At 30.3% G+C, this 11,837-nt stretch overlaps 1 protein-coding gene across 3 annotated transcripts; it reads right to left on the reverse strand.

The window, feature by feature from the left end:
- Positions 1–450: 450 nt before the first annotated feature.
- LOC120180099 lies at positions 451–2,967 on the reverse strand. Of its 3 annotated transcripts, XM_039185508.1 has the most exons (7): positions 2,871–2,967; positions 2,575–2,695; positions 1,427–1,530; positions 1,080–1,168; positions 901–975; positions 607–683; positions 451–531 (listed from the first exon to the last, which is right to left on the reverse strand). In XM_039185508.1, exons 2-6 carry the CDS (start codon positions 2,693–2,695, stop codon positions 650–652), a joined length of 423 nt encoding a protein of 140 aa, XP_039041439.1. In that variant the 5' UTR covers positions 2,871–2,967; the 3' UTR covers positions 451–531; positions 607–649. The 3 variants fall into 3 exon arrangements, with proteins under 3 accessions (XP_039041439.1, XP_039041437.1, XP_039041438.1); XM_039185506.1 differs by lacking the exon at positions 607–683 and having other exon boundaries at positions 452–531; XM_039185507.1 differs by having other exon boundaries at positions 462–683.
- Positions 2,968–11,837: the final 8,870 nt, after the last annotated feature.

Raw genomic sequence — 11,837 nt, forward strand, 5'->3', positions numbered from 1 at the left:
TCCACGAATGTAACCATAATTTGAATTTAAAACATTTCTAAAATTTGACGTCTGTTCACTTCAATGCCTTTTTCAGTTTCTTCAACTAAGACTGTTCTAATTTTTTTTGCAAATATAAGTGAAATAAATCAAAAGCTTGAAATTTTTAATAAATAAAAATTCTATTTTATACAAATAAAATCTTTCATAGTTCTCTTCCGCTTGTTGGTTAACCCATGTTCCATCTTTTTTATGATGAGCATCATAATACAGTTTCATTTCAGCAGGCTCGATATTTGACTCTTCTGAATGGTTTTCAATATTTTCTTAGGTATTCTCCTAAATTTAGAAAATTAAAAAAATCTCATACATAAAATTGAAGAAGACAAAAGTAATTTATTAACCGTTTTTATTCTAGATAAAATACAAAATAAATAAATAAATAAATTCATAACATACCAATTCATAAATCCGTTGGACAAATGATTTTGAACCTAAAGTATGTGGAATTCTAATTTTTCTCTTGTAGTTCTTATTTGCTTTGCTTTGACCCTGCATATATAATACCTTTTTGTTTATTTTATTTCATAAATAATACATAATTAATCAACATAAAAAACATTTTACTTGAAATTTGTCACTTTCAAAATGTGTAGACATGTTCTTCCAATCATCTATCTTCAAGCCACCAACATAACAAGAACCTAAAGCCATAAACCCTTTCTGTATGTTAAAATTTTCTAGCCCCCAACATTCATAAAAGTGAAAGTAAACAATTATTTGTAATGAACTATAGCCAACTAGTTTCATATTAATTAAAAAAGGAACACAAATGACTTAATATTTAAAATTCACTAAAACTGAAGGCACCAAGCATAGTAAAGTACAACGCAGTAAAGGGAAATAAATGTAGGAACTTACCCGACAGACGATGTATTCAATTCAATCTTCGAAAGGGTTGTAGTGATCATGGACACATGCATAGTGGTCTCCAATCTGTGATAATTCAACAATGTTTACTAGAGTACTCTAATTAAGCAGATTAAAGGGCAGAGAAAATAACAGCTATTGTTGTTATAAGGGTCAAATATAGCTCTTACGGAAGAAGTCCTTCTTCAAAAGGTTCCCACATATATGTTATATCCGTGGATCCAATAGATGTAATCTGATGAAGACCGACAATTCTTCTCTGCATAGCAAGTAGATGAAGCACATTGTCAGCTTCCTTAAGCAAGAATAAAATTCACAAACACTCAGGCAACTTCATATATACAGAATTACCCTAATTAACTCCGCAATAGTTACAGTCTTCGTTATTTTATTTGTTAAAACCTTCCGAATGATAAACTAAATGGAATAACAAAATATCAAACATTGGCTATTTTTTCCTTTCAATTTCAACAAAAGACAATTATTCTGCGAAAATTACGGCATATAATACACTTACTCCTTTTCTATTAGATGGACGTGGAGCCAACTCCTTCTTGGTTACAACATGGCCCTTGTTCAGTCCTACAAAGAGGCTTGTATTTGGCTTCTTGGTAGCCATGTCTGCTTAAGCAACAATAAACCACATTCATAAACAAAATGAAAAGAGGCATAGCAGGGATCATAATTTTTTAATGCATTACTCATGTAACTAGAATTACAATTACTAAAAAACCTATCCACTTCACTCAAGAAACATTGAATCATTGATCATTACCAAGTTAAAAAATGTTATTTTCACTATTAAAATATAGAACTATGCCGATTGCCATCGACAACTAAAACGGTACAATCTTAAATCAAATTCAGAACAACTTTGAAGCCAACTAAATGATCAATCTCACTAAAATAACAGAGTTCTTATCACAGGCACGAATGTTTCAACAAACTTTCAAATCCAATAAGAAATCATTCAGATTTTAGTTCATGGATTGAACTGGTGTACATATATTTAACTAAGGACTCAAAACACTTTTTAAGTAACTGATCTTCATAAACCTCTAAATTTCATAAAATTTAGCAGCAACAGCAATTAACCAAAGAGAAAGGATGGCGATTGGCACACAATAATCTCCAAATATCACAAGACCAAGATCTGTAATTATATGACATCACAGTTTTACTGCAAATGAAATGAAAAATGGGATAAAAAAAAAAAATGGAATTCAAAATATAAAAATTGTTATGCAAAACCATATAAACTAAGCAACAATGAATTAAATAAAAACAGTTCCAAATGCTCGAGATCAGCTAAAAAGCATTATTTTTTTCTTTCTTCTTTATTAACTTGAACGATCTGACACAAAAACTATGTTTTTAAGTTTGCAGTTCGTTCCCCAAGGAATAAAATTTATTGCAATACATTAGGAGGATAAAGAGTGGAGGAAGCTTAGAGAATAAACACTACATTTCCCTTTTACTTCACTTGCCAATGAACCTTCGAAGTGCAGCTGCCGACGCACCTACTCTGGCAGGTGCGCCCACTGAAAGCTACGAACAATTACTAAATAACAGTTCTGGTGCATATCCTTAAAACGAAAGCGAATATCCAACTCATATAAAGATCTAAATACGCAGAAATAAACAAGAAGAAGAAGAAAAAAAAACCTGAAGCAAAGTCACGGCTTAAGTGATATAATTGCGTCCTGCCTTGACTGGTAATACGAATCTCGTTGTCATCAATAGGTGTCTCTGCCTTCGGCTTCTCCACTTTCTGGTAACGATCCATCTTTCTCCGCCAAGAAATCAATATTTGAACAGTTCCATGTAGCCAAAAAAAAATTTAAAATTACAGAATAGGAAAAAAAGAGGGGGGTTAGATCTGAAAAATACCTTTAATGGTTTGATACTGGAATCGTAATTACAGAATAGGAAAAAAGAGTGGGCTTAGATCTGAAAAATACCTTTACTGGTTTGATAATGCACTCGTAAAGGATAAATTGGAGGGGGTAAGTCCACCGAGAGAGAGCCCTCTTCTAATGCTTATTTTTCTTCTTTTACCACTAAATCCGCTTTCATCAGATGTCTCTTGTTTATTTATGTTCTCTACGCAACAGCAACTGCCCTAACCGACTCCTTTTATCCGGTTCAGCCCGGTTCTATTTCCTTGAACCTTAGACTTCTATTTTTATTTTTATTTATTTATTTATTTTGTCAAACAAAGGAAATCTCAAGATGAAACTGAGGTGGCGTTTGGTTCGTGGAATGTTTATAAGAGAATTGGAATCTGTGAAGGAATTAAAATCTACCAGGAATTGGAATTGGAATTATTCCAATTCCATATTCTGTTTGGTTCGCAGACATCAGATGAATTTGATTTCAGTAATGTAAAATGACAGAATTGTCATTCTTATTTTTTTTTACTTTATTTTAGTTTGTTTTACAACTTACATGTAGTAATATATTATAAAAAATTAAAAAATATTAAATTTTCATTTTATTGATTTATAATTCATTTTAATAAATTATAAAAATCATGCTAATAAATCATAAGTTAAAATCATCGCAATCAAAATATGTTAATAAGTTACCAAAAGATAGAGCAATATTTCGATACATTCCAATCACAGTATGTTAATTAGTTACCAAAAATATACCAAAAACTATTTTATTTAATATATGAATTAAATACGACACAAATAATAAAAAAATTATTTTTATTCAATAAAAATATTGACTTAATTGAAAAAAATTATATATAGAGGGGTATTATTGTAATTATTCATAAATATATAAGGTAAAATTATATTTTTTTCGGGTCGGTCTGGTTTTTTTCACCCTAAACCTGAACCCGACTCGACCCAAATATCACACTTAAAAAAACCCGACCGACCTGAATATCACACTGAAAAAAACCCAACCCGACTTGACCCGAATATCACACTTAAAAAACCCGACCCGACCCGACCCGAACAAAATAAAGTTTCACCCGACCCTACCCGACCCGAAAATAAAAAAATTATTCAATAAAACAGTGACTTAATTAAAAATATATATAGATGGGTATTATTGTAATTATTCCTAAATATATAAGGTAAAATTATATATATTTTCGGGTCGGGTATTTTTCACCCTAAACCCGAACTCGACCCGACTCAACCCGAATAGCACACTTAAAAAAACCGACCCGACCCGACCAAAATAAAGTTTCACCCGACCCGACCCGACCCGAATATATGAATTAGAAACCCGACCCGACCCGAAATAATAAAAAATTTTTATTCAATATATGAATAAGTTAACAAAAGATTGATGAGGGTAGTATGATCAAATTTCAATTCCTTCCAACAAGGGAATTGAATTCATCAATTCTTGATGTAATTCACTTTCCTCATTTGATGGAAAGTTGAAGCCATGAGATTTCAATTCCCTTGGAAAACTTGAATCAAACATGGGAAAGTGGTGGAATTAGATTCCAATTTCCCCCAATTCCAAGGGATTCCATCCAACCAAACGACACCGGATGGTTTTAAAAAATATTTATATAATAAATAAAAATAAATTTTCCTAAAAATTAGTTTCCCTAAAACTCAATTTCCTTTAAAATAAAATAGAATGAAATTTTCCTCCTAATTAATTAATTATTTTAAAAACTATTATTTAATAATATTATTAAGAGCATAGCATTATTTCTTTGATTCATATAATGTTATAATAATAAATAAAAAATACAGCAATAGATTAAATATTAAACAAAATCAGACTCCTATTAAGAGCATAGCTCGATTATTATTATTGATTAGAATATCTTTATATATCTTCTTGAGAAAATAATAAAAATAATATAATAATATAATAATAATAATAAGTAAGCATAGCTAGAGAACATGATGAGATTTATAATATAAAAATATAAAATAAATAAAAAATTATAATATATTAATAGAAATGATAAAAATCGTATATAGATACTACTAGAACAATATTAAGTCAAAAATGATTTTTAAGTACAGTAGTATCGATACTATTAGAGTATTGATACTGTTCAAAAAGTATAACACCTAACCCGTATATTTATACATATACAGATTACAGATGTCACCCGAATTTCTAAAACCATTTCCCAATTTTCTAAAGATTTAAAATTTATTTTCTTAAAATGGTAATTGATATTTTAAAAATATCATATCATATAATTTATATTTTGTTATAGCAAATTTAATTCAAAAGATTTTTTTATGAATAGTGATGAACAGTACCGTGAACAATGATGAACAGTACCGTGAACAATGATGAACAGTACCGTGAACAGTGAACAGTGCATCGATACGCTACAGTAACGTGAACAGTGCATCGATGCATCAAAACATCAAATTAATATTATGCATCGCTACAGTAACTTCCGAAAATACATATAAATTCATAAAAATTAACCTTTCATCACTATAAAAATTTCCAAAATTTATTCAACACATAAATTGAACATTTTCAAATTACATGCCACTATCTAAAATCAAATTCCATCGTAGGATGTCTTACTGATATTGAAATATACCTCTCGATACTTGATGTCACTTTGAACTCTTTATTCTTATTCTTTGCTTTTTACCTACGCGTGAAAATCATCACACGCTAAGTATAAACTTACTGAGGCAATTAAAACAATATATAGTGCAATATAATTCATGCATGAATTTCAATTTCAAATCAAATGCCATAAAACCATGTTAATAGCATATCCAATATTTTACCATGATTAAAGTATCATAACTGAATATAAAAAAAATATTCTTTCCAATACTTGCCATTCATTCCATAAACTCGTAAGCTTATTGCATAACTTACCATTTATTAACCAATAAACCATAAACCATAGACAATAACCCAATATACAACCCTGAGGACCCTAGGTACACGAGTCAAATATAAGCACCGTAGTGCTAATCCGTATGACACATAAGGTCGTGTCCACCATAATCCGTATGACACATAAGGTCGTGTCCACCATCTGTACTAGGTATCCTTAAGTATTGTCCCGTATGGCACATAAGGTCGTACCCACCATATACACTAGTTATCCTTTAGTGTATCCCGTATGCAACCTGCTGCTGAACTCTATGGCATGCCAACTATACCCTGTCCCTCAATGACTTACTTGGGCATACAGTCTATTTATTTGATCCATCCATGGCAAAGTATATTATCAATATTTAACAATGGGGCAGTTCATACCCGAAATAATTCATGGTAAAAATCATATATGTTCATGATAACATCATATGCAAAAATCAGTAATCAATGCATTTTAATTTCATACTCTGACATATCAATGTCAATTTATAAAAATAATATAAAATCATGTCGATATAAACTCGACTTATCGCAAGTCTTCCTGATGATGTATAAAACATCCATGTATAATTTCATGCATGTATTGCACTCACCTTGACACTTTATAATTTTCCAAATTTGTGCCTCACTATTGTCCACAATAAACCCACTTGACTTGCTTCAAATCGCAAATCAATCATAATCTGTATATTCACAATTTCATAACGATACATATGTTAGTATTCTACTACATAAACATATCCCATAATAGCTCCATAATATACTTGAAACTCATTATCTATCAAATACTTATCTCTTAATAATTCCTTTAACATTGGAATCAACTTTTCCAATTTACACAAAATGGTCCTTCACCATTTTATCACTTAGAATTTCAATAAAGAAATTCTAGTATTGAAATTATTATAAACCAAGCACCCATACCAAGGCATAATTACAATAAACACTCCCAACAATTCGAAATTTGTATTACAATCACCAAACTTTCAAAAATTTCCATATTCCGACAACTTGCACTGCCTTTAAAGAATTAGTATTTTGTATGATATACAAACTGGAATTTAATTCCGTTTCTTCCATTGGAAACTATACTCGGATAAAAATCTATCCATATAAATAACTCCTTCTAATTCAATATGTACAATTTATGGTGATTTTTCAAAGTTGACCAACATATTCTGTTTTGCAGAATCTGCTGTCCGAATTTTCTAACCTTTCCTTGGTTAACAATTCATATCTTTTGTATACACCTTGAAATTGATCCCATTTGTTTTAAACAAAACTTGATCGATATATGAACACAATATATAAAAATAACCTAGAAATTATTTTATATAATTTCTGGTGATTTTCGAACCTACTTCCAGATTCAAAATCCAAACTGTTTTCTTAACTTCATTCAATTCTTACAACCAATTCTTTCAAATCACTTAACTCTTCAAACCCATAAAACACAATAACTCAACCATTTAACATCTCTACAATCAAATCCTTGATTAACTCTCATCAAAACACAAATTTCTCCAACTTATGATTTGGCCGAATTTGAAGAATTAATTCAAGGAAGATTGAACATGTTATAACCATCAATCAAACTTGAAAATGAATCTACAACCTCTAAAACATCAAGATTCCTCATCAATTTCATGATCCCTTATATGAACACAAACCCTTAGATTTAGGATCTTTGAAATCCAAAAAAATAAAAAGCAATATTGGTACCAAATGATAGCGTTTTTCGCTTAGATCACTTTCCTATCTCACAACATAACTCAAATTCCAAAGGAATTAGCTCAAATTGAAAATGAAATATATTTTTACCTTCAAGCTTTCTCACGTTCTTGTGCTGGAGAAGAAGATGAACTGAAAATCTCCACCATCATTCATATTCTAATGTTAAATGAATCTAACACATGGCTTAATATAATAAAATGGAATTTTTTTATTCAATTCAATGAGCATTCCATTTTTGCCATTAATGAATCTCCATATTCACCATAAAACCAATCCATCTGATCATTATCATATTACAAAGTCAAACATGAATTATTTTGACTTTTATTTGAAAATTCACCTTGAATTTTCAAATCTTGCGTTTAGTCACTAAATTCCACTGTTTCGGTTAAATCTGGAAAATTGCACAATTCCAAGACAAATTTCTGATCCAAAATATTAAAATAATATTTTCAACCATTTTATAACATCCTTCAAATTTTTGTAAAATTTCATTTCAATCGGAATTACCGATTCCTTATCGGACTTTAACCCTTTCTAGTTTTCTTTACTAAAAATCCAATTCCAAAAATATGATTTCTATATAACTCCACTCTCAAGAGTAAACCATCTATATATGAAATAAAATTCTTTTTAGGAAATTTATCACTTAATTCCCTAAACTTTTCCCCAATTTTCTACTTTGACCATCAAACTTTCAAAATTTTCATTTTGGTCATTGTCTAAATTTTTGGGGTATTACAGGAAGTATCAATATAGATATCAATGTTGAAGTCCAAAACAATGAAGTAGTACGATACTGCTAAGTCAGTACCGATACTGCTACTTCAGTACCGGTACTATCAAAACAAAATGTTAAAATGGTACTATACTATTTACGGTATCGATACTACTTAGTATAGTAATATCGATACTGTCAAAGCATAATGCTAAAATGGTATCAATACTATATACGGTATTGATACTACTTAGTGTAGTAGTATCGATACTCTTTGTGGTGGTACCGATACTACCTTTTTGTTTTGAGTCCTTCAAATTCCAGTATACTAAAATAATACCGATACTTGGTGTTCATTTGTGACAAAAATATGAATACCATTATTTTTGTGACAATGTTTTTTGTAATAATTATAAACACTTATAGTACAAAAATTGTTACTATATGATTTTTTTGGCGCAAAAAAATGGAGGAAAACCAGTACGACAATATATTTCGTTACTATATAACATTTTTGACACTAAAAATATGTAGAAGTTTTGATAGTATACTTATTTATAATGATTAAAATATATAAGTACAAAAATAATTAATTAAAAAAACTTAAATTTATTATTTGATGTGATAATTTTTCCTATAACAATAACTATAAATTATAATAATAAAATTGTCAATAAATTTTTGAAACAAAAAAGTGGAGAAAAATAGTTATGACAATATATGCTATCACTATAGTTAAAATTTATAACTATAAATATAATTTGTCACAAAAACGTTAATATCATTATTTGATCCCTCAATTGTAATTAAAATTTTATTTAATATTTTTTATATTTTAAACAATTAATTTTAAAAGTAAATAAATTTTAAAAATATATGAAATTTATAATTTTTTAAATTATAAAATATTTCTTATCATCATCATCATCTTTTCTAAATGAAATACTAGTTATAAAACTTTTATAAAATTATTATATTTTAAATTACTTACACTCAAAGTTTTCCTATACTAAATTATATGTATTGTGTAATTTTATGCAAAAATCAAAATTTTATCGATTTATAAAATAATTTGCAAAAATATTTAAAGATTTAATGTAGAAATTTTTGCACACATAAAAAAAAATAATTTAAAAAGTTGACATTTTACATAAAAATCACCATAACAACGATTAATTACATACTAAGCACCATTTGTAAGAAATTACGAAAATATCACCCAATTTTAATACATGGTACCACATCAGCGTAAGACGCATTGCGTAGGCCACGCTTTCTACAAAGAGTGTTAGATCGGGAATATTATCTCAAAGGATGTTTGACACGTAATATTTAAGGAAAAGCTGATTTTCAGGAAAATCACTATTTTTCACTATAATTAAAACATATAATGACAAACAATGTTTTTTTACTAAAAACTTGAATATCAGTATTTTGTGACAACTTTTTTTTGTAACAATAATTATAGTTTATAGTTACAAATCATGTCACTATATAGTTTTGTTTTTGTACTACAAATTGGAGATAATCATTGTGACTGTACATTTTGTCACTATAATTAAAATATATGATCACAAACCAAATTTGTCAAAAAGAGTTTATGAGCTTGAAGCAGTTGAATCGCACCGTATATGAATATGAGTGCGAGTTTAATAAGTTGAGTCGTTTTGTTGCTGAGCTTATTCTAACAGAAAAAGATGACTGTTAATGGTTTGTGGAAGGCTTGCGCCCTAGACTGAAGGAGATGCTAATCATCTTGAATTTGTCCTCTTTCCAAGAGGTGGTTAACCGTGCTAAAGCTCTTAACAGATCTTAGAATGAAAGTTTTAGGGAACAAAGAGTTCAGACATCTAAGAGAGCTGGTGCTTCTTCAAGCTCAGCACCATCAAAAAGGGCAGAGATTCTGGGTTCTGATCTCAGGCGAGGTATGAACCAGTTGCATCATCTGCTAGAGGATCAAGTCAGATGAGAACCAGACGGATGCAATCAATGGGGTCTGGTGTTGAAAGATCAAATCAGGGTTAATCAACACAATGTCAACATTGTGGGAAGAATCATTATGGAGTACTGAATAGTCTCTGGAGCATGTTTTCGATGTGGGGACACATGACAGCATGTTTTCGATGTGGGGACACATGACATTTTATCCGTGATTGTCATTGATGACCGGCGAATCTTCACAGTCTGAATGATCTGCTTTGGCATCTCAAAGAGGGTGAAGAAGAGGTATAAGGAGAAATTAACCTGAGTCCTTTACTCAAAAGGAAGTGCGTTCGACTGCTCGAGTATATAATATAAAGACAAATGAAGATCGTGATGATCCAGAGATTATAACAAGTACTTTTTAGATATATGATAAATTTGTATTGGTATTGATTGATCCGATCCGAGTTCTTATTCATATATTAGTAGTAAGTTAGTTAATGAGTTGATAATTCCATTAGAAGCTACAATAGCGAGGTGATAGTGACTAATCCTTTAGGACATAGTGCTCGGGTAAATAAAGTATGTCAAGGATGTCCCATAAGGATTCAGGGAATTGAATTCCCTGATAATATGATGGAATTACCCTTTGGTGAGTTTGAAGTAATTTTGGGGATGAATTAGATGTATCATTATCATGCAAATGCTGATTGTAGACTGAAAAGGGTAACCCTGATTAGTTTAGAAGGAATATAAGTGATTGTGATTAGGGAAAGATTAAATCCGTTAGCAAAGGTAATATCAGTGATATCAAGAAAGAAGTTATTGCTATAAGGATGTCAGGGTTTCATTGCTAATGTGATAGATACCAGAGCCAATGAGAAAGGGTTATAAGAGATTCCCATAGTCAGAGAATACCCGATGTCTTTCCTACAGAGTTTTCAGGATTACATCAGGATAGATAAGTCGAATTTCAAATTGAAGTAATGCATAGAACAACACCTATTACAATGGAACTTTACCGAATGATACCAAAAGAATTGAGTGAATTAAAGATTCAGTTGCAAGAATTATTGGACAAAGGATTTATTAGACCAAGTATGTCACCTTGGGGAGCTCCGATGTTATTTGTAAAGAAGAATTATGGTTCAATGTGTCCCTGCATAGATTATAGATAGCTCAACAAGGTGACCATAAAGAACAAATATCCCCTCCCTAGAATTGATGATTTGTTTTATCAGTTAAAGGGGGCTTTAGTATTCTCGAAGATCGATTTGTGTTCTGGTTATCATCAATTGAAGATTCAGGAGAAAGATATGTCGATAACAGCTTTTAGAACGAGATATGGTCATTATGAGTTTATTGTTATGCCGTTTGGGTAACCAATGCACCTGCTGATTTTATGGTCTATGAATATAATATTTCAACCTTATCTGGATCAGTTTGTAGTTGTTTTCATTGATGATATACTGGTTTACTCGAAGTCTAATGAAGAGCACAGTGCATATTTGAGGGTAGTTTTACAAACTCTACGAGATAAAAAGCTTTATGCCAAATTGTCTAAGTGTAAGTTTTGGTTGAATGAAGTGGCATTTCCGGGACATGTGATTTCTGCAGAGGGAATTTGGGTTGATCTCAAAAGATAAAAACCATTTTAGAATGGAAAATTCCAAAGAACGTTTCTGAGTGCGAAGTTTTCTGGGTC

The sequence above is a fragment of the Hibiscus syriacus genome, unplaced genomic scaffold, assembly GCF_006381635.1.
Source record: "Hibiscus syriacus cultivar Baekdansim isolate YM2019G1 unplaced genomic scaffold, ASM638163v2 tig00112490_pilon, whole genome shotgun sequence".
Classification (NCBI taxonomy): Eukaryota; Viridiplantae; Streptophyta; class Magnoliopsida; order Malvales; family Malvaceae; genus Hibiscus; species Hibiscus syriacus.

Excerpts from the sequence above, each read along its gene's own strand:
- LOC120180099 (XM_039185506.1), bottom strand. The coding sequence starts at position 2,695 with ATGGATCGTTACCAGAAAGTGGAGAAGCCGAAGGCAGAGACACCTATT. Across the intron at positions 1,531-2,574 it reads AAGCCGTGACTTTGCTTCAG|ACATGGCTACCAAGAAGCCA; the intron begins GTTTTTTTTTCT and ends TTGCTTAAGCAG. Across the intron at positions 976-1,079 it reads TTTGAAGAAGGACTTCTTCC|ATTGGAGACCACTATGCATG; the intron begins GTAAGAGCTATA and ends GAATTATCACAG.